The sequence below is a fragment of the Diceros bicornis genome, chromosome 2 (genome assembly GCF_020826845.1).
Source record: "Diceros bicornis minor isolate mBicDic1 chromosome 2, mDicBic1.mat.cur, whole genome shotgun sequence".
NCBI lineage: Eukaryota > Metazoa > Chordata > Mammalia > Perissodactyla > Rhinocerotidae > Diceros > Diceros bicornis.
The window spans coordinates 46,362,592-46,386,997 of NC_080741.1; the positions used below are offsets into that span (position 1 = coordinate 46,362,592).

At 40.0% G+C, this 24,406-nt stretch overlaps 1 protein-coding gene across 12 annotated transcripts in view; it reads left to right on the plus strand.

Annotated features, from left to right (window-relative positions):
- The window catches only part of ZNF197 (zinc finger protein 197), a 59,998-nt gene that overhangs the window by 22,117 nt on the left and 13,475 nt on the right, over positions 1-24,406 (plus strand). For 2 of the 12 annotated variants that reach the window (XM_058556343.1, XM_058556260.1), the window contains exons 2-5: positions 17,421-17,890; positions 19,117-19,276; positions 19,654-19,745; positions 20,033-20,159. In XM_058556343.1, coding sequence (XP_058412326.1) covers positions 17,501-17,890; positions 19,117-19,276; positions 19,654-19,745; positions 20,033-20,159 — 769 coding nt within the window. In that variant the 5' untranslated portion in view covers positions 17,421-17,500. The other 10 variants (XM_058556280.1, XM_058556310.1, XM_058556273.1 and 7 more) reach the window with 10 other exon arrangements.

The window sequence follows — 24,406 nt, forward strand, 5'->3', positions numbered from 1 at the left end:
TTTCAAGTTACCAAAGAGATTTTGGAAGTTATTTTAAGTACACATGTCACAAACTATAATTATTGCTAAAAGTTTATCTATAAACTCTAAAGCACTTGTTCCTGACAATTATGTTTAGATTACCCAAGAAAACTTCATGAGACATTAGACAAAATCAGCTATTATTTTAAGTCATTATTTTTGTTAACAAGTTTTGTAATAAAGATATCATCAGCTTATTTGACCAATAAATGTAGAATAAAGGCTGCATGTCTGCATCATATCCAATGCTGATAACTCTGAGGACATGCCTATTTTAATCAAACCAACAAACTTAAACAAGCTTTCATTTACCAAAGATTATTTCATATCATGTTAACTTGAAAGACATGTAAGTGCTTACTTTAAGTCAGTTAAACAGAGCTCTTAATTTTGGCCATACCATCTGGAGGTAAAATATCACACATATATAACATACATATAGACACACATAAACACACAGGTAGACACAAAGACATTAAGTTTTTGTTATGAATCAGGTGCAATACAAAACTCACTAGTTTCTGAGAAACATTTGCTTTTCAAAGAATGGCTCTCAGGTCCTACAGAAAATGGAAGCAGAAAATCTACATCATAAAGGTGCAGAGAAAGTAGTCAAATCTTCTTCAAGATCGAGGCTCTGGGGCATATTTTCCTTATTAGTTTCTAATGTCTCAATCTTTTGTTTCAATCAATATCTAGGAGCATTTTGAGGAACAGGGGAGGCTTTGGGATTGGCAAAAAACAGGTGAACTTTGAACTGCTTTCTAGAGCCATACCTCCAGCCTTGCAGAGATCTGTAACACAAAGACGGTTGCTTCCAGTTCCACTAAGAACTGGATTACATTTTGAATGACAAAAAGGGGTTGACCCACCCTTCCAGCTACATTTTTTTCCAATTGCTTTTTTATATCAGGGAAAATTTTAAGAGCTGAATCAAAAGATTTGTATGCTCTAAAACATTCAGGACAATGTATCATACCATTAAAAGTCTGCACAAAGTATTTAACAAAGGCCCTCTTTTCCTAAGTGTACAATTTAACCCTAGACCAATTTACGGGGGGCGGGGGAGCTTTTATTACCTTTTTATTAGCACCTGATATTAGCCTATAGTCTTTATCTCATACAGTGTGGGCTCAGGCAACCCTGTTTACTTCCCTTTTGTAAGTTTAATTACCATTGTCTTAAAGGCAGATTTATATGCTGTCTTTAACCACCTGATCTGGCAAACAGCTCATCATCTGTGTGCTATCAGGTGGCACTTTTGTGTGTGTGTGTGAGGAAGATTGGCCCTGAGCTAACGTCTGTTGCCAATCTTCCTCTTTTTGTGAGGAAGATTGTTGATGAGCTAACATCTGTTCCAATGTTCCTCTTTTTGGCGAGGAAGATTGCCACTGAGCTAACATCTGTGCCAAGCTTCCTCTTTTTGGTGATGAAGATTGTCACTGAGCTAACATCTGTGCCAATCTTCTTCTATTTCGTATGTGGGATGCCGCCACAGCATGGCTTGATAAGTGGTGCGTAGGTCTGCACCTGGGATCTGAACCTGCGAACCCAGGGCCACCAAAGCCAGAGCATGTGAACTTAACTGCTACACTACCAGGCCAGCCCCTATATGGTGTCTTACAATCAGGCAAGGGAAACGTTCCCCTGTGAGACACAATGTCTATCCCCAAAATACAATCTCTAATGCAATCAGGCAAAAAAAGAAATAAAATCACTTAGATAAAGCCTGTATATATATCAGTTTTTCTACAAAATTTCATCTGATTCCATCAACTCTTATACCTCTAATTATAGTTTTCATTAGGACTTTATCAATAAGTCTTGGTCTTATAATTTTGGACAGGGGAAGCATTCCCAGACAGACATTTTAAAGCATACTCAGGCAAAGTTGATTTAAGCTCTTTATATAAAATTAGCTCAAATATTCCAACACTTATAATCTTTATCAACACTTACACTTTTACATTTTCTCAATTTGATGGTAACCCGAGTTAGGGTCTTAAGGCTAGTTATTATTATTATTTTTTGTAATTCCTTTTTTTGATTTGGCCTTTATATAGGTTCCAATAAAACAATTATGATGAGAGCTCTCACAAATTTTTTTTCCCCAATTTAGAAGTTTTTCCAATTTAAATGATCCATCATCTGGCCACATTGATGAGTAGGATCTTAACAGTGACTCATACCAATAAGCTTAACCATGAACACAAGAGGCATCACCAAAAGAGATCCAGAAAGTTCACTCTCAAAAATAGCCTAAGAAAGCAAAGGCCATCATTGCACAACAAGCAATGAACATTGAGATGACAAAGGCCCCTTATAAAAACAATTGGGACCCCTTATAACAAAGTCCCCTGAGAGCTGGCACAGCTGGACAAAGAGTGTGTCCCAGAACCCCAGTCTACTTGACTGGCTACCAAGAGGCATGCTGCTACATGCATCTTCTGGATCGCAGAGACCAGAAAGGTCACAAAGCCAAGCTCTCAAGACATAGAACAAGACAAAAGAAAAAAACCTCATCTGATATGCACATTAACAGCTTTAGCTAAGCCTTGGGTCTCTTTGAGCCAGAATAATACCTAGGAGGGAGGTGCTGTGGGGTTGGGGATTGTGTGTGCTTTACAGAGTATCTTGTTGTTGCACAGACATTTTCTTGAAGTTGGCAGTGGACCTGCGTCATCTACCCTGTTCCATGACCCAACTCATCCTTTCAAGGGAGACTTCTTGAGGTGGCAAGCACCCTAGTGGCTCTTAACAGCTTGACCCGCACCCACCAAATTTGTGGCCTTTTTGGCTTCCAAGATGCCCTTAGCAACAGCTTTCACCTCATGCGCATATTCCCAGACAACAGGTTTATAGAGATGCCTGTGTCTTATGACAAATGACAAAAAAAAGACAGAGACAAGGAAAAATATTATCTCTGGGAGGAAAAGGATCTACAACCAATGAATACTCAACCAAATCCTAGAGTCACTGAGCCCAAGAAGCTAGCTTCACCAATATTTTCACCTGCTAATCTCAATTTAGAAAAGGAAAATACTCTCCACTCTCACTTCCATTGGACCCTGAGGCAGAGATCTGGGAAACTGACATGGTAAGAACTCTTACCTCCTGCCAGCTCTTGTCAGGGGTTCAGGATCTCTCAGCTGCAATAGTCCAGGAGCAAAGAGCATCCAGCCAGTGACTTTTTTTTTTATCCTGTCCTTGTTGCCAAACTGAAGGGGAGGAAGACTATCCTCTTACCCACTCTGAGTCCTTTCTGGCTGGGCTACAAATTAAATTGACATGAGACAGAATAACAGGAGAAAATCAAACAAAGCTTTATAACATGTATACACAGGAGAGACCCAGGAAAAACTGGGTAACTCGCCAAAATGTCAGAGGCTTTCATCTTAAATACTATCTTCAGCTAAAGACAAAGGAGGGTGTTGGGGGTAGTGGTTTGGGATTTCAAAGGGGAGGAAGGCAATTCACATGGAAATGGAAAAGCAAATGTTTGGTAAACAGAACTTTGGTAAAGATGGGCTTAACAAGGACCCTCACAGTCTACCTATACCCAGAGTTATCTATGGTGATGGCCCATCCTAGGGACAGGCCTTTTATCTTAAATTGTTTTAGGTGGTTGGGGGAAGGTCAAAGTTTCTTTCAGCATCTTTTGTTCTTAAAAATAATTAAGGCAAAGAGACATATTTTGAGGTGGCCAATTCTGATCCCCCACAACGGCTTCCATTATGGAAGGGGCAACACTTTGTCCTTAATGGAATAGATAGTTACTCTGGAAGTGGATTTGCCTTCCCTGCATACCATGCTTCTGCTGAAACTGCCATCTATGAACTTATGGAATGCCTTATCCACCATCATGGTATTCCACATAGCATTGCTTCTGATCAAGAAACTCACTTCAAAGCAACAGAAGTGCAGCAATGGATCCATGCTCATGAAATTCACTGGCCTTACCATGTTCCCCACCATCCTGCAGTAGCTAGCTTATTAGAAGAGTGGAATGGCCTTTTTAAGACTCAGTTGCAGTACCAGCTAGGTGATCATACCTTGCAGGGCTGGGCCAAGATTCTCTAGAAGGCTATATATGCTCTGAACCAGCATCCAATATATGGTACTGTTTCTCCAATGGCCAGGATTCATGGGTCTAGGAATCAAGGGGTGGAAATGGGAGTGGCACCTTACACCCATTAGGATGGCTACTATCAAAAAAACCCCAGAAAACAACAATTGTTAGTAAGGATAGAGAAATTGGAACACTTGTACACTGTTGGTGGCAATGTAAAATGGTACAGCCACTGTGGAAAACAGTATGGTGGTTCCTCAGAAACTTAAAAATAGAATTGCTATATGATCCAGCAATTCCATTTCTGGGTATATACCCAAAAGAATGAAAGCAAGGTCTCAAACAGATATTTGTACACCCATGTTCAAGCACCATTTTTCACAATAGCTAAAACATGGAAGAAACCCAAGTGTCCATCCACTGATGAAGGGTTAAGCAAAATGTGGCATATACATACAATGGAATATTATTCAGCCTTATAAAGGAATGAAATTCTACAATATCCTAGAACATGGTACCTTGAGGACACTATGCTAAGTGAAATAAGCCAGTCACAAAAAGACAAATATTGTATGATTCCCCTTATGTGAGGTATGTAGAGTAATCAAAATGATAAAGACAGAAAGTATAATGGTGGTTACAAAGGGCTAGGGGGAGAGGAGAATGGGGAATTATTGTTTAACAGGTATAGTTTCAGTTTTACAAGATGAAAAGAGTTATAGGGATGGATGGTGGTGATGGTTGCAAAACAATGTGACTGTATTTAATATCACTGAACTGTATACTTAAAAATGGTTAAGATGGGAAATTTTATGCTATGTCTATTTTACCACAATAAAAACAAAACAAAACATAACAATAACAAAAAAAGGCGAAATAAAGACACTTCCAGATAAATGAAAACTGAGAAACTTTATTTCTGGCATACTTGCCTTATAATAAATACTAAAGGAAGGTTTTCAGGCCAAAAGCAAGTGGCCCCAGGCAGTAAGTTGAATCCACATGAAAAAACAAAGATCCCTGGTAAAGGTAATTATATAACTATAAAAGACAGTGTAGATGCATATTTAGTCTCTTAATTGATTTAAAAATCAATTGTATAAAATAAGATGTATACAATTGTATTTTTAAGCCTATAATATATAGAAATGTAATAAGTTTCCCACTAAAAGCACAAAGGACATGGGCCAAGCAAGATGATTAAGGAAGTGACACCAGATGGTAACACAAATCCACAGGAACAAATGAAGATAACCAGAAATGGTAAATAAGAAGGTTAATATAACAAACATTATTAATGCATACTTGCTCTCCCTTCTCTCAGCTTCTCTAAAAGACATAAAATTATATAAAGTAATAATTATAACAATACTGGCACATAGAGGGGGAATGGAAATAGAGCTATTGTAGGAATTATGTAGGAGTTCTATATCTTAGTGGAAGTTAGTATAAATCTGAAGTAGATTCTCATATGTTAAGATGTATATTAAGAGCAACCACTAAGGAAATAGCATTAAAAATACAATGAAAAAATCATTAAAGGAATTAAAATGTTATATTAGAATATTCACTTAATGCAAAAGAAAGCAGTAAAGAAGGAATAGACAAATAAACAAAAAACACGTGAGATGTATGGAAAAACAAAAAGTAAAATGGCAAATGCAAATCAAACTATGTCAATAATAACAATAAATGTGAATGGATTAAGCAATCCAATAAAAAAGCAGAGATTGTCAGACTGCATAAAGAAACAAGATACAAGCATATGCTTCCTACAGGAGACACAGTTTAGTTTCAAAGATACAAATAGATGAAAAGTAAAGGGATAGAAAAAGATATATCATGCAGACAGCAAACATAAGAAAGTTGGAGTGGTTACACTAATATTAGACGAAATAGACTTTAAAACAGAAAAAAATGTCATTAGAGATAAAGAGGAACATATAATGATATGAAATGATGTGAGTTATTCAATCAGGAAGATATAACAATTATAAATATATGTGCATCTAATAAAAGACCCCCAAAATACATGAAGCAAAAACTGATAGAAATGAAAGGAGAAGTAGACAATTCAACAATAATGGTTGAAGACATCACTACCCTATTTTCAAGAATAGATAGAACAACCAGAGAGAAGATCAACAAGGAAATAGAGGACTTGAACATTTTAGCCAGGTAGACCTAACATACATCTCTAGAACACTCCACCTAAGAACAGCGTAATATACATTTCTCTCGTGTACCTGGAACATTCTCCAGGATAGACCATACATATACTAGGCCATAAAACAAACTTCAACACATTTAAAAGGATTAAAATAATACAGAGTACGTTCTGTGGCCATAATGTAACTTAATTGCATCCCCCCACTAAAAAAAATGCTCAAGAATATTTATAGGAACAAAATATATCCTGCCCCCAACAAGGTGACATTTTAAATGTTTGACATACAGTTATTACCACACATGCAAACAAGCAGGAAAATACAACCTGTATTTACGAGAAAAATCAGTCAATCAAAACTGACCCAGAACTGATACAGATGTTAGAATCAACATGGATATTGAAACAGTTATTATAACTATATATCACGTAATCAAAAACTTAGAGACAAGATTGAACTTGTTTAACAGACACGGAACATATAAGAAAGACCCAAACTGAACTTTTAGAGATGAAAATTACAATGTCTGAGATAAAAAATATATTGGATCAAAAGTTCTGCCTGGAGGTTTTACCACATTCATAGGGTCTCTCTCCAGTGTGGATTCTCTGATGGCCAATGAGGTGTGAGCTCTGACTGACAGCTTTGTCTTATTCATCACATTGATAGAATTTCTGTTCCTTCAGAACTCCTTAATGTTCGGAAGGACATATTAGGATGTTCCCTAAGTTCCTTATATTCATCACATCCATCTTTTTTGTGTGTTTTTGTAAATCTTTTTTTTTTTTTTTGTGAGGAAGATCAGCCCTGAGCTAACATCCATGCTAATCCTCCTCTTTTTGCTGAGGAAGACCGGCTCTGAGCTAACATCTATTGCCAATCCTCCTCCTTTTTTTTTTCCCCAAAGCCCCAGTAGACAGTTGTATGTCATAGCTGCACATCCCTCTAGTTGCTGTATGTGGGACACGGCCTCAGCATGGCCGGAGAAGCAGTGCGTTGGTGCACGCCCGGGATCTGAACCCAGGCCACCAGTAGCAGAGCGCGCGCACTTAACCGCTAAGCCATGGGGCCGGCCCTGTTTTTGTAAATCTTGATCTATTATTTGCAAGAAATCACTTACCAATCTACTCTCTTCTTCACCTGAGGGTTGGCCTAATAGCTTTTCTAAAGTATCTTTACAGGCATCTCCAGCCTCTAGTCCCCCAGGAACCAAACCATGGAGTCCTCCTGATGTCCCATCACATGATTGCAATCTTTTAGAAATTTCCTTCTTTGGAATCAACTTGAACTCGCAATCCTGTTCTCACCTGCTGCCAAAAGAAAGAAGAAAACTACCTTTACTAATTTCTTGTCCTGTTGTAGAAACAGAATCACCAAGAGATCTATACTTTAAAAAACAAAAAAACCTCTTCACATTATGGGTAAGGAATGAGGTGACACATTGAAAACAGAAGGGGAAATTGGAAATAGCTCAAGTTATTCTTCATAGACAGAAAAAAATAGAGAAGGGGAAGTTGATCAGTTGAGGAGGGTAGAAGAGATATCGGGAAACACAGATGTTGAATAATCCATCACAGCCAAGTTAGAACAGCAGTTGCAAAGTAAGAGACAAGTTTGTTAAGTATGGTATGATCTTAAACAAGTGAGATCCTTAGTAAAATGATGAACTCCAAGGTTCTTTCCAACCATGACATTGGATGGTTCCACGGTTCTCAGTGAAGATGTTGGAAAGACAAAGGGGTGGCAAGTACCTTGAGTCAAATATGAGAGAAGGCAGAGTAATCATGGTCATGATTACTAAACATGAAAATGTTGGTTCCTTTCAATCATGTCTTAACCAAGGCCACAACCCATCATGCCATTTTAGTATGTGAGAAGATGAAGATGTCTGAATCTGTGACTCCTAAGCCCACCCTCTCCAGAGTTGGCTACTGTCCTTGAGTTGTCAACCAGAGAACCTGCCCTGCCAACAGCCTCTTCCAGGAAACTTCTCTGGCCCAGGTTTTGCTGAGGGAGGAGCTGAGGCAACCATGCTTTGTGCCAAGTGACCCTGCTTATCCCATAATGGACCATAGGTGATTGGACCAGAGCCAGACACTAGCTCCATGTATAATTTATCTCTAGGTTAGTTATCAGCCTCTGATATGGTCTGAGGCCAAAGCTCTGCCCAAACAGAGATGATATTTGATGGCTGAGCCAATGGGAGTCCCACTCTATGGGAATTCTGAATTGGAAGTAGGGCAAAAATAAGGTAATTAAGAGCAGGAGCTGAAGCTGAGATTATGTATGGAACGAAGCCAAGCCATTAGAAGCCACAGCAAACAGAAAATATGAGGGAACAGAAACTATAAAAAGAAGGAGCTATGATGGGGACAGAACATTCAGAGTGAAGCAGCTGAGTGGCAGTGGGAGAAGTAGAGCGAAAACAGATACATAGGTAGCAGCTGAGTGTTTTGAGAGGTTCGGGGGATTCGATAGGAGACATAAAAGAAACTTTCCACTCCAAACAAATGGACTGAAGGTATATTTTATTATATGGAGGAGTGTAAAGGCGATAGTCTGCAAACAGATCCGAATAGGTCAAATAATAAGAGGGAAAAACACCAGCTCTATCGGAAAGGGAAACACGAGATCGACTGAGATAGCAGCAGATTCAAATAGGTCATATAATAAGAGGGAAAAACATCAGATCGATTGAAAAGGGAAACACCAGATCAACTGAAGGGAAATGACACAAATCAACCAGAAAGAGAAACACCATGTTGAGCAAAAAGAAAACACGTCAGATCAGTTACTCACAACATCCACGCCCCACTGCCAGGGAGAGTTCCTTCAATTGACACGGCTGGGCAGGAATCTGATCATCAGAGGTCCTGGGCAAGGCATCCTCTCCACAGGTGAGACTCTCATCAGGTCTCAGTTTCCAACAGTTTCTATAGCATCAGTAATTTCCAGAGCAAGTAGCTACAGAATTTGCAGAGCAAGCATTCAGTGTTCCCATACACAAATGGTTATCAGTGGCATACGTGCACTGAGCCTCCTGGCTATCGTCCCAGCCTGGCAGTTGTGTATGTGCATTGTTTTTCCTGGTTATCATCCCAGCCCAGCACAGATGGCCAGTCTGCCCTGAGCTACGACACCCAAAGAACCTTGAAATGTTACAAATTACTACTATCTTGGTGGGAAAAAGGCCAGTTCCCACCACACAGAAAGCAGCTTTATATTTCTTTGTGTGCTGGTGGCTGTAGGTCAATGGAACGCCCAAACATGGCTATACTCATGTCAAGACACTGAGTTACACTCACAGTGGAACACTGGGGTAAAGATTCATTTACTTTTGTTGCGTAGGTTCCCAGACTGCCCTGCATCAAGGAACATTCTCCATGAGGCCCTGTTTCTCACTGTCTCTTCTAACTGATGGGGCTTGGATCCTTTCCCATAGTAGTGAGAAATTTTAACTGGTAAATCCCCTCTGGCTAGGGATCCTCCCTTTTCCTCATTACTTTGTCATTCAGGAGGTGTTAATAAAGCTCGCTAATCTGTGTCTCTGTGTATAAGGTCCTAGTTCCTTAGAAGTTAAAGAATTGGCTTCTGGATCCTCCTCTGGAACAAGATAATTAGTCTTCAATCAGACTAATACATGAGTGTTTACAAAATTGGGCATCATGGAAGGACACAACCTTGTCTGATCTAAAAGTACGATTATAAGTTTAATTTTCTCCAAAAACAAACATGAGATAAGGCCCTAGGGGGAGACAGGTTATTTGAGAAGTAATCCCAAGGAGCAGAAGGGTGGGAGCAGGTAGAATAAGATAGGCAAGAACAACAAGCCAATAAAGGGTGAGTTAGAGTGGTTCCACTGTGGGTGACTTTGGCTCAATCTCACTTGGGGCCTCCTAAGAACCCATATAGAACATAGCTGAGAATTTTCTTGTCAAAGGACAGGAAGCTTGGATATTTATGCACCAATTCTTATTTGTTATTCTTTCAAAGTTGCCCTTTGGGGATATTATTCTCACCCACTTCTAGGCTGTACCTGAGACCTGGTTGAGCAGTCTTCTGAAGCTTCAGAGAAAGCCGTGAGGCAAAATAGCCTGAGATGTCATGGTGCACACTGAGATGAGAGACTGTCAGGATGGATAGAACCATTCCCCAACAGCTGCACAAAAATCATAGGTGGGCAGGGGTGACTATGGTATAGAGCACAAATGGCACATTCTTTAGGCAACAAGCAGAAGCTGCTTTTAATATCTGACTCAAAGAATTTAGTGTGTAGAAATAATCCCTTTACCTGTCTAATAACTACTTCTGTTATTTTCCAATACCCAAAAGTATCTGCACAAGCTCTTGGACTGGGAGGGGCCTCAGTTACATTTTGTTCTGCTTCCCAGACACCTAGCCATTTCTAAAGCTAAGAGATACTTGATTGACTTCAGAACTACCACTTTTGGGCCTCTCCAAAGCAGAGTGTATTCAAGAAGCATAGCCTTCCATACAGAAATCCAGGCGGTACAAGCTAAGCTAGTAGGTCCAACTCCTTCAGGGGGCAACAAGGGTCCTGAGGGCCTGGGCAATGTTATTCACCTCTGCATCTTTCGAGTCTGATCGCTGCAGCCCCCACTCACTCCTTGGGAAGAATGAAGACCCAAGGGCTCAGGAGCTCCGCCCCTCCTCGCCTCCTCTGGGAAAAGCGAGGAACCATAGAGATGTGGCTTCCTAGAGAGCCGGGTATGGGAGGGGGCAAGCAACCGGAAGTCCCGTACCCGGGGGTCAGCCATTATTCTGGGCCTCGGCTGCTGTTGCGTCCGGTTCCCGTGTTATCTACCGGCCTTCCGGCGCCGAGGCGGCGGTACCCAAGGCCAGAGCCGCAGCGGGAGCCCCCGGTGAGCCGAGTGGGCTCGGGTCGGGTGGACATGCACGGAGGGCGGCCCGGGGTGCGGGCTTGAGCTCGCTAGGGCAGCACACCCCTCGCCGGCCCCTCCCCCGCACTGACCCCCGGCACCGCCCCTCTTTAGCTCCGTGTTGGGGTGGACTCCGTGGCCTCGACTCGGGCAGGCTGCCGGCTTTGGGAAGGTATTGAGGACAGCACGTCTGAGTCCGTGTGTATCTGCGGTGCTCGAGTCAAACAGAACCTAGTGCCGCTTTGAGAACAGCTGCCTCAGGAGCCAGGTTCCCCAGCTCAGGCCTTTCTGCTCTTTCTCTGTCTTTTCTCAGGCTGATGCAGAGAAACAGCTTGAGACTTCCCTAGAGCAGTGGCTCCCAGACTTCAGGAGTCTTTTATTTGTTTGTTTGTTTGTTTTGAGGGATGAACCAATTCCCATCTTTTATTTTTTATTTATTTATTTTTCATGAGGAAGATGGGCCCTGAGCTAACATCTGCCAATCCTCCTCTTTTTGCTGAGGAAGACTGGTCCTGGGCTAACATCCGTGCCCATCTTCCTCCACTTTATATGGGACGCCGCCACAGCATGGCTTGACAAGCGGTGCATCGGTGCGCGCCTGGGATCTGAACCAGTGAACCCTGGGCTCTGAACCAGTGAACCCGGGGCTGCCGCAGCGGAGCACACGCACTTAACCACTTGCGCCACCGGGCCTGCCCCGTAATTCCCATCTTTTAATTTTGTAATATAATTGTATTTTAAAAGCAAACTCACACCACCCATAGCACCATTACTTCAGAGAATATATGTTAATACTGAGTACTAAGACCGTAAACTCAGGATAAGTGCCATCCTTTGAAGAAAGGTTCTTGCCAACGTTTCAGTGACTATGATTATTGTATTTTTTGTTTTACGGTTTGCCAGATTAAAGTTTTATAATGAACTAGCGTTTGGAAGCGTTCGAAACGTTTGGAAAGCATTTACAATAGTTGTTCGGCTTTCAGAAGTCTTTTTATAGATGGAGTTATTTTGGACTTTTGGAGTTAAAACCCCTGAGTTCAGAATTTGCTCACATAACTTAACTGGTAGAGTGGCCTTGAGTCAATCACTTAGGTTCTCTGAGCCTTCTTTTAAATTTATGGCTCACAAACATTTTGTGAGAAACAAACAAAATGTATGTTTAAGGATTTATTTGTATCTGCAAAGTAAGAGTAAATAGAGTTCTGATAATTTACTGTAGAAAATTATTTAGAAATCCATTTTTCCCCAAGGTTTTATGTATTTTAAAATAAACTTTATTTTTTAGAACTGTTTTAGGTTCACAGCAAAATTGAGCAGAAAGCACGGAGATTTCCCATATATTCCCTGCCCCCACTTATGCCTAGCCTCCCCCTCTATTGACATCCCCCACCAGAGTGGTACATTTGTTAAGCTGAGGAACCTACATTGACACATCATAATCACCCAAAGTCCATAGTTTACATTAGGGTTCACCCTTGGTATTGTACATTCTTTGGGTTTGGACAAATCTATAATGACATATATAATGTATCCACTGTTATAGTATCATGCAGAGTAGTTTCACTGCCCTGAAAGTCCCCTATGCTCTGCCTGTTCATCTCTCCCACCCCAACCTTTGGCAACCACTGATCTTTTTATGATCTTCATAGTTTTGCCTTTTCCAGAATGTCATGTAGTTGGAATTGTACAGTATATAGTCTTTTCAGATTGGCTTCTTTCGTTTAGTAATATGCATTTAAGTCTCCTAGATGTCTTTTCATGGCTTGATAGCTCGTTTCTTTTTTGTGCTGAATAAATATCCCATTGTCTGAATGTACCACAGTTTATGTATTCACCAACTGAATCACATCTCGGTTGCTTCTAGATTTTGCCAATTATGCATAAAGCTGCTATAAACATCTGTGTGCAGGTTTTTGTGTGGACAGAAGTTTTCAGTTCCTTTGGGTAAATATCAAGGAACACAATTGCTGGATTGTATGGTAAGAGTATGTTTAGTTTTCTACAAAACTGCCAAACTGTCTTCTAAAGTTGGCTGTACCATTTTGCATTCCCACCAGCAGTGAATGAGAGTTCTTGTTGCTCCACGTCTTCACCAGCATTTGGTGTTGTCACTTGTCTGGATTTTAGCCATTTTGTAAGGTGTGTAGTGGTTATCTCGTTGTTTTAACTTGCATTTCCCTGATGACGTGTGATGTGGAGCATCTTTTTCATGCACCTGTTTGGAACCTTGTATATCTTCATCAGTGAGGTGTCTGTTAAGGTCTTGGGCCATTTTTTAATTAAGTTGTTTGTTTTCTTATTGTTGAGTTTTAACAGTTCTTTGTATAAAGTATACAAAGGGTAACAGTCCTTTATCAGATATGTGTATCTTTTGTGAATATTTTTTCCCGGTCTGTGGCTTGTCTTCTCACCTTCTTGACATTATCTTTCGCAGAACAGAAGTTTTTAATTTTAATGAAGTCCAGCTTGTTAATTATTTCTTTCATGGATCATGCCTTTTGTGTTGTATCTAAAAAGTCACTACCATACCCAAGATCATGTAAGTTTTTGCCTATGGTATCTTTTAGGAGTTTTATAGTTTTACATTTTGCATTTAGGTCTGTGATCCAATTTGAGTTAATTTTTGTGAGGGGTGTAGGTCTGTGTCTAAATTCATTTTTTTCATGTGGATGTCCAGTTGTTCCAGCACCATTTGTCAAAAAGACTATCTTTGTTCCATTGTATTGCCTTTGCTCCTTTATCAAAAAAGTTGACTATATTTATGTGGGTCTATTTCTGGGCTCTCTATTCTGTTCTATTGATTTATCTATTCCTTTGCCAGTACCATGCTGTCTTGATTACTGTAGCTTTATAGTAAGTCTTGATGTTGGATGTCAGTCCTTCAACTTTGTTCTTCTCCTTCAATATCGTGTTAGCTATCCTGTGTCTTTTGCCTCTCATATAAACTTTAGATTCAGTTTGTCAATATCCACAAAATAATCTGCTGAGGTTTTGACTTGAATTTCATTAAATCTATAGATAAGGTTGGGAAGAACTGGCACTTTGACAATATTGAGTCTTCCTATCTGTGAATATGGGATCAAAGTCCTTTTTTTACATTCCTTTCCATCACTCTCAGATCAATTGCCAAGAACTGCTAAGTTTTTCTCAATTTATTTTATCCCTACTGCTGCTTAGTTTAGAACTTAATCATTTGTTTAGACTGTTGCAAAAACCTTACTGGCCTTCCTGATATCCAGTCCTTCCTCCCCCATCATTCCTCTGTTATAGATTCCTGACCCTGTTACTTAATTACTCTCTTCGTGCTCAGAGTGGGAAAGGCCTTTCTACTTATGACATAAAACCCAGAAGCCATAAAAGAAAAGATTGACTGCGTGGCAAAACAACTATAAGCAAAGTCACACGACAAACTGGGCAAAATTTGCAGCTCCCATTGTAAGCAAAGAACTAATTTTTCTATGATATAAAGAGTGGGTACAAATTAACAAGACCGAACACTCCAATAGAAACATGAGCAAAAGGTATGAATAGTTAACAGACAATAAAATATAAGTGACTCTTAAAAATATACTCATTTACTCGAAATGCAAGTCAAAGATTTGACAAAGATCCCAAACTTTTACAGCTGCATTGGTGAGAGAGTGAGGAAACAGGCACGCTCATACTGCTCGTGCTAATGGGAGTGTAAATATTAAATTAGTCCTAGCCCAATGAAGGCTAATTGGCAGTATCAAAATTTTAAAGTCACATGAGTTTTGATCCAGCAATTCTACTTCAAAGAATTTTTCCTGTATATGCCTACACACATGCAAACTGATGTATGCCCAAGGTTTTTCATGATGGTATTGTTGTTAATGAGACAGGTGAAAACTGCCTGTATGTCACATCAGTGCTGGAGTGGGTAAATAAATTATGATACACCCATATAGTGGTATCATGCATCTGTAAGAAGGGGGAAGGGGCTATGTACTGACAGGAAAGATCTCTAAGATACATTGTTAATTGGGAAAACAAAGATGCAGTACATGACTCCTGGTGTTCTACCATTCGTGAAAAAAAGGGAAATACAAAATAATAGGGCCGGCCCTGTGGCTTAGCGGTTAAGTGCGCGGGATCCGCTGCTGGCGGCCCGGGTTCGGATCCCGGACACGCACCGACGCACCGCTTCTCTGGCCATGCTGAGGCCGCGTCCCACATACAGCAACTAGAAGGATGTGCAGCTATGACATACAACTATCTACTGGGGCTTTGGGGGGAAAAAATAAATAAATAAAAAATCTAAAAAAAAAAAAAAAAACCAAAATAATATATATTGGACATACTTGTATATACATAAATAGCTGGAAAGATACAAAAGAAATTAGTGGGGAGAGGGTAACTTATACAGTATGTATTTTATAATTTTAAACAAAGGGAATATATTACCTATTTTTAAAAATAACAAGGAAAAATGTAAAGTAAAACCTCTTTACTGGTTATCACTTACAGTGCATGGGCACCTGCTTGTTGTGCCTCTTAAGAGCCTGTAGAATTTGACTTCTGTTTACCTCTCCACTCTACTTCTACAACCTTACCTCCAAAGTTTACTTCTGTTCTCTGGTTTGCAAAGCACATTTCTAACAGAGCTATATGTGCTATCACTCCCTTGCTTTTGAAATTATAGTTTCTTTCTTCCTGGAATGGCTTTCCTAATACTCCAGTGGTCTTTTTATTTTTTCTTTGAAGCCCAATCCAGAGTTACCTTTCATGAGTTCTTTCTGTGCTTGTATGACCTACTATTAATTTTACCTACACATTATATTAAAATTATGTTTATATTTCTGCCTCCTCTGCTCTGTTATAAGCATGCTACTTAAGGGTCCATGTGTTAAATAAAATTAATGAGGGTGCTTTCATATGTCATTAATAGTGATGTAATTTGTACACTGCCTCAGCATGGCTTGATGAGCATTGAGTAGGTCCATGCCCAGAATCTGAACTGGCGCACCCCAGGCCGCTGATGTGGAATGCACAAACTTAACTGCTACCCCACCGGGCCGGCCCCATACACTCTTAAAAATAATAATGTGGAGATGGCCCTGTGGCCTAGTGGTTGAGTTCAGTGCGCCCTGCTTTGGCAGCCCTAGTTCGGTTCCCAGGTGCAGACCGACACCACTCGTCTGTCAGTGGCCATGCTGTGGCAGCGACCCACATACAAAATAGAAGAATATTGGCACAGATGTTAGCTCAGGGAGAATCTTCCTCAAGCAAAAAGAGGAATATTGGCAGCAGATGTTAGCTCAGGGCAAATCTTCCTCAGCAAAAAAAAAGTAATGATGAAAAATATTTGATATTATGTTCACAACATAATATGTGTGACAAGCAAATTACAGACCAGTATAGTTGGATCCAATCTTCTGATCCAAATCAGTGTACAGAGAAAGGACTAGAAGAACATAGTACTGCAAAACAATAGTGATGATTATTCTCTGGTTTTGTATGTGTTTTCTGATTTTGCAAATTTTATGTTTTTTAATAAGAAAAATAAATGTTATTTCTAAAAAAACAGAAGATTTCTGGAGAGCAACAAACCGAAGTTCTATATAATAAAACCTTACTTAAATTTATCCAAATATTTTGATTAACAGAACGAACAATTTTCAGAGAATTCAAAGTGTGTATGGTAAAGCTACACAGAACTTAATTCAGTCTTTCTTTGTTAACTGAGAAAATGTTAGGATTTTATCTCATGTGTATAAGGATTAAGACCATGATTACTTTGTGACTGTACAGAACATAGGAAAGAGTGCTAGTTACAGAAGGATAATAGCTAGCATTTGAGTCCGTATACCAGGAACTGCTCAAAAACTTGAAATGTATTTACACATCAAATTCTTACAAGCCTGTAAAATAGGAACTGTTATTACCTGTATCTTACAGGTTACAAAACTAAGTGACGTGGCTTGTTCAAAGTCACACAGGAATAGCCAGTATGCCCATTGTTAGAGTGGTGGATAAAGGATTTATTGTAATTAGGTGGAGGAGATGCTGTGAGTAAAGACCAAAGGAATTTCATGTCTTTGGTTTCAGCAGTTGTTTGGGTAACATGAGTCTCTGTCCTCGGAGCCTTGCCTAGGGGGCTTCTGTCAGTGGAGGCATTGCTCAGAGCCTAGAACTTTGCGATCAGGGAGGTTCTCTTTATCGCTGGGAGCTGACTAGCATCTGGAAAATTTGGTTATTTCTCTGGGTTAACATTAACAATGATTTCTTGTGGTCTTGTAGATGATGTTCTCCAAGCTCTAAGGAAGAAGTCAAGCAAGGATTGAAGGGTCCTGGAGCGGAGCCTTTCTTGAATAAAGACAATGACAAGAGAAAGTTGGGCCCACAATGCTCTGAGACAAGAGGGTCTTGTTAAAGGGAAGGATGATACCTGGAAATGGGGAACCAGCTTCCAAGGGAGTAGCTCCTCTGTTTGGGAGACCTCCCACCTGCACTTTAGACAGTTACGTTACCATGAAACATCTGGACCCCAGGAGGCACTGACCCGGCTCCGGGAGCTCTGTCGCCGGTGGCTGAGGCCAGAAGCACGCACCAAGGCCCAGATTCTGGAGCTGCTGGTTCTGGAGCAGTTCCTGAGCATTCTGCCTGGGGAGATTCGGACCTGGGTGCAGATCCATCGCCCTGGGAGCGGTGAGGAGGCTGTGGCTCTGGTAGAGGAGCTGCAGAAAGACCTCGATGGACCAGCACTAAAAGTGAGAAATGGGGAGCAGGGAGAGTTTGAGATAGAAGGAAGGAGAATTGAGGCAGGACAGGCTGGGCTGGGGAGTGATCCTGTGATTTTTATTAACAGTAGCACATTGGCTATTTAAATAGCCAATGCTAATTAAAGCAGGTTCATGAGCTATCCAAACTATAGAATATCTGCAGAGAAATGGATTGATGATTAGGCTTTTGGATGCAATTCAGAATTAGCACAAAGGCGTTGACAGTGCTTTGTCCTCCTGGGTTGTGCTTGCTGTGCTGAGTTTGGTTCAAGAACCTGAAGACCATAATGTTTCCAAGTGTTCCCCTAAACAGAAGCATATGTATTGCTTGTGTAAGTCTGTTTGGAATGATAATGTAAGCCTGGAGTATAAAAGGCTCTCCAAAAGAATGAAACTTTCTAGAGCTGACAGACCTCCCCATATGTGCCCCTGCTGGGGAGTCTGTGAGCCACAGGATTGGGTTGAGATATTTGCTTCTGTTAAGATTTTATATCCTCGACCATTAAATCAGGATCTTAATATAGTTTCTAGAATGTGTGAAATCTCTTTCTGTCAATCTATAGCCCACTAGAAGCATTTCTGTGTAAGAAGTCTGAAACATAAACTTGGGAGTGGCACAAAGAGGGATGGGCTTGTTTGTTTTAATCATAAAAGTGAAGAATTTTAGAGCTATATACTTCATTGCAAATCGCTAATCCATCCTCCTCATTTGAGAGAGAAGAAAACAGGCTGGAAAAGGTTCACTGGGTTGCCGTTGGTCATACATCTAGCTAGCAGCAAAACCAAGTGTCTGGACCCTCCTACTCTAGTGTTCCTTCTGAGGAAAAAGAAGGGATAAGTAAAGGGGCAAATAAGTAGAGTGTATTGAACCCAGGTCTGATCTAAAACCAGGCCTGAAGCTAAAACCCATGCTCTTAATTATTGCTTGTTACTTCCCATTCCCTCCTTAACCCACACCCAGGTCTGGCTTCTGTTTCCGCCGTTCTGTACAGTCTCCTCTGGGAGAGGTCACCAGTGCCATGAGCGGGGCTCGAGGGCAGCTCCATTGTTCTCAAGGCAAAGCTTTACTGCTGTTTTGATGCGGCATACTTGAGGTGGGTCTCTCTGATCTCACAGTTCTAGATGTTGGGCAGAAGGAGGTCCACGGTCGTTAGGTGAGTCCATTTTCTAGAAGTACAAGAAGAGCCAGCTTATTTTGTTTTGCTTATTCCTAGGTTCCAGTTCTTATCCAAGACCAGGGTACTCTCCAGGAGGAGATGAGCACTCCAGGAACAGCACTTCCTCATGTACCCGCTGGCAGCCACATATCAGCTGAAATTCACCCTAATCCTCATACTGACCCAGTGGTGTTTAACCTCCAGGATCCTCAACATGGTACTTACTCACTGGCCCTGGTTTTGGACTTTTTCAGGACCCTTATTGTGGCTCATCTCCCTACTCCCAGATAGTTGCTTCCAGTCCTGCCCTGTATGTGAATTTCTTATGGTACCAAGCACTGTCTGCTGTTCGTTCTGTTGTCCTTTGCTGGGTCCCCTGGACCCTTTATTCATTCTTATTGCTACTCTTTTTGTTATTCCAGCCCTGCACATGGGCCTCACTCAGAAAAGGTAAATGGGTCATTTTATAGCCTTCATTGCCTAGTCCTGGGGGTTCTGGGTCTTTCTGAATTCCTTGTTTGTAGAAGATACTGGACTTGGAGTAGTGGGCAGGAACAGCAGAAATCTCACATGCAGCTTCTTCTCCTTCCTCAGATTCTCCTGCCCCTGAAGCTTCTGCCCTTTCCCAGGAGGAGAACCCAAGGAATCAATTAATGGCACTCATGCTCCTAACAGCCCAGCCCCAGGTGAGATTTGCATCCTCTTTCCTTCCTAAGGCCCATCTGCACTAATTGTGGCTGAAATGGCTTCTCTCATCCTAGCGCTTGAGTTTCTAGGCAGTTCCCATCTCTAAATCAAGGTCCGTGGTATCGGAATGCAAACTTTACTTAGGGTCTCCTTATATCTCCCTGTTATCCCTTGTCCATCTCATGACTTCACAATGTGTCCTTTCCCCAGAAGTGAAAGGAATCTTCCCTTCTTCAGTAGGGGAGCTCCTGGGCATGGATAATCTCACACGTACCTGTTGTTTCAGGAGTTGGTGATGTTTGAGGAAGTATCAGTATGCTTCACTTCAGAGGAATGGGCATGTCTGGGCCCAATTCAGAGGGCCTTGTACTGGGATGTAATGCTGGAGAATTATGGAAACGTGACCTCCCTAGGTAAGGGCATTTTGTTTTTTTTTGCTGGGAACGATTCTCCCTGAGAGCTAACATCTGTTGCCAATCTTCCTCTTTTTTTTCCCCCTTCCCAAAGTGCGAGTACATAGTGGTATATTCTAGTTGTAAGTCCTTCTAGTTCTCTGTGAGCCACTGCCACGGCGTGGCTACTGACAGACAAGTGGTATGGTTCCACTCTTGGGAACCAAACCCAGGCCACCTTTATCCACTAGGCCATCAGGGCTGGCTCAAGAACCCTTTCTTCCCATAATTCTTACCCTTATTTTTTATTTATTTTTTATTTGTGAGAAAGATCAGCCCTGAGCTAACATCCATGCCAATCCTCCTCTTTTTGCTGAGGAAGACTGGCCCTGAGCTAATATCCGTGCCGATCTTCCTCCACTTTATGTGGGACGCTGCCAAAGCATGGCCTGACAAGCGGTGTGTCAGTGCGCGCCCAGGATCTGAACCTGGGCTGCCCGCAGCAGAGCGTGCACACTTAACCGCTATGCCACGGGGCTGGCCCAATTTTTCCCTTTATTTCGTCAGCCTTTGTTTATTTTCTAATTATGAAAGTAGCATATACTTATTTTGGAAAACACAGAATATTAGAAAGAAAAAAAACTTCCTTAAACCCGCTATTTGCAGACAACTACTACCAAAATTTTGATATATTACCCTTCTGTTTTTTTTCTGTTTAAGGTTCTTTTACATTGTTTTGTGCATATACAGTTTTATTGCTTGCTTCCCTTGCGTTCTCCTCACTTGTATTACTACACATTTTTTGCAAGTATTATCTATATTGGCTACATAATTTGTACCATAATTCAGTTAGCTATTTATTTTAGATAACTGCTGTAATAATCATCTATCTCTATACCTAAGGCCTTTATTTCTCATTATTTTTTAGAAGTAGAATTACTAGGCCTAAAAGTTGGAATTGTTTTAAGGTTCTTGCTTCATACTGCTGAATTGCTTTCCATAGTGAATTCCGTCCTCTCTACTCTTAACCAGTGGTACATAAGAACGCTCTTTTTGCTCTGCCTTCATTGGTACTGAGTAACCCCATTCTTTTAAATTGTAGCTAATATAATTTTTTTTAAGTTATAATATCTATTTACAACCATGTGTCGCTTAACGATGGAGATATGTTCTGAGAAATGTCATTAGGTGATTTCGTCATTGTGCAAACAGCCTAGAGTGTACTTACACAAACCCAGATGGTATAGCCTACTACACACCTGGGCTATCCAGTACTAATCTTATGGGACCACCGTTGTATATGTGGTCTATTGTTGACTGAAACATCATTAGGTGGCACGTGACTGTATTCTGAAATGGATTTCTTTGATTAGTAATAAAATAAGAGTATTAAAAAAAAGTTTGTTAGCCATTTGTGTGTCCAACAAACATTAAACACCTATCATGTGGTGGCAACTGTGGGAATGATGTGATTCTGCCTTTAGGTAGCTTACCATTGTTTGGGGGATGAACATAGAAAGAATAAACAAGGCAAGGTAAAATAATTGGTATAAGAGTGGCATAAGCCTCTTGAGATGGAAATGCAGGGGACAAAGCAACCAGTTCCATTCCTAGGGATTAGGAAAGGCCATAAAAGAGGCAGCTTTGTGCTGATCTTGAAGAAAAAAGTAAGATTTTGTTTGGAGAAATAGACATTAAACACTGAGGAATCAGCTAAAGAGCTGATCTAATTTGGACTGAAATACAGATTTAGAGTATCACTTTAAATGGCTACATAGTATTCCATTGTGTATCATGCTTTCATTGACAGCTTTATTATACTGAATTTCTATTTAAGAACATTACATGCCTTTCCATTTGTTCAGTACTGCCTTTGTATGTGTCAGGCCTGTTTTAAAATTGCATTTATCTAGATCTTGCATATTTCTGGTTATATTGATTCTTTGGAATTAGAATGTTTTCTGATGTTTTCTAATTGACTGTTGTTTGCATATATGAAAATCCTAATTTTTTTGTATGTTGCAACGTTACTAAGTTATTTCATTGTCCATAGTAATTTACATTGTATATTTTTACACTTATGAGAATATATCTTTTAGTATCTCAGCTGTGCTGATGGTGGGTCAAACATTCTGTAGATTTTATATTTTGATACACATTACCAAATTGCTTTCTAACAATGATGTACCAATTTACATTCCCACAAAAAGAGCAGAAGAGGGCCTCTTTCCCCTGTATGTGCTTATGATTTGGTCGGTGTTTTAAGACTTTGGTAGGTAGATGAAAAATACTATCTTTTGTTTGTTTTTCATTTCTTTGATTACTAGTGTGGTTGAAATCTTTTCACATGTTTATTGGTCATTTTACTCCTGTTCATATCCTTCCTACATATCTCTTTTATTTATTAGAACCGCTAACCTTTTGTCAGGTGTTGCATGTATTTTTCCCATTTGTTTGCCTTTCATTGTTATCTATGAATTGTTATTTTTTAAGCCTTAGAAAACCTTTTATGTAGTATTAAACTTATCAGTGTTTTCCTTTATGGCTGTTGTGGTCTTCTCCATAAAATTATTTTTTTTTAAATCACTTGTATTTTCTTGAGATACTAAAAGTATCTCAAATTGTTTCATTTTTACATTTAAGCTTTACTCCATCTAAAATATTGATATACAGAATGATATGAGAATCCAGTTTGTTTGTTTTTTAACCCAAGTGGCTTTCAGTAGTTCCAATGCTGTTTACTCAATAATCCATCTTTTCTAAGAATTCTAAAATATACTTTATGGGTGAACTAGTTAATTTTATGAAAAACATTCACCATGGCTCCATACCTCATGCTGTAAATCAAAATAAATTTCCAGATGTGTCTAAGAGTTTGAGCAAAAAAAAAAGAAGAAGAAAATGGAACTGCTTATTTATTCTAGCTCTTTGAAGAAAGATAAGTTGGAACCAAGTTTAATAACTGCAGTGATGTTGGGGCTTTGGGCAAGCAGATATAAGGGTGTTTATGCCCTGTAATGTGGTAATTCTGATTTGAGGAGGATACCTTAAGGAAATGGTTCAGAAAGAGGAAAAATATGTAATATGTCTAAAGATAGTGCCAGCAAAGTATTTATAATGATTTAAAGTTGGTCACAACCAAATTCCCCAAGATAGAGAAAGTACTAAGCAGACCGTGGTGTTTTGACCCGGAGGTATACTGTGACGCTATCAAATATGACAACTCTGTGCACTCAGTTTCCATGCATTGATGAACTGTTTGGTAGAAAAGCAGACTCCCAGATAGCTTGCACACAGTGCTTCAATATGTAAAAGGTGTATTTATGTTCGTTTAAGAGATTGGAATAGAATTTGAAGGAAATTATTTAAGATATAGTGAGTATCAATGTGAGAAATATTGAATATCAAGCTTAGCCCCTGTCTTAAAGTGCATTCAAGTTGGAGTGATAGACATTTACACTAATCCTTACAATACAGTGTGGCAAATGCTATATAAAAAAATATGCACAAGTGTGGGACTCCGTAGGAGCTTGGGATGGTGGAAGGACTGTGAGAGTGGGGGGAGGGGTGGATAGTTCAGGGAAAGATTTACACAGGGGGTGACTTTTTATTTTTAATAACAGTTTTATTGAGATATAATTCACACACCATATAATTCACCAATTTAAAGGTTACAGTTCAGTGGTTGTTAGTATGTTCACAGAGTTGTGCAACCATCACCACAATCAATTTTAGAACATTTTCATCACCTCAAAAAGAAACCTGTACCCTTTAGCAGTCACCTTTATTTCACCCAACTCCTCCCTTCAACATAGCCCTAGGCAACCACTACTCTGCTTTCTGTCTGTCTAGATTTGCCTATTCTGGGTATTTCATGTAAGTGGAGTATATAGTATGTGGTCTTTTGTGACTGACTTCTTTTGCTTAGCATAATGTTCTCGAGGTTCATCTATGTTGTAGCACGTATTAATACTTTATTCCTTTTTATTGCTGAATAATATTCCATTGTATGGCTATATCACATTTTATTGATCCATTCATCAGTTGATGGACATTTAAGTTGCTTCTACCTTTGGGCTATTATGAATAATACTACTGTAAACATTTGTGTACAAGTTTTTGTGTAGCTGTATGTTTTCATTTCTCTTGGATATATACCTAAGAGTGAAATTGCTAAGTAATATAGTAACTCTATGTTTAATCATTTGAGGAGCTCTGACAGACTGTTTTCCAAAGTTGCTGCACCATTTTACACCCCCACCAACAGT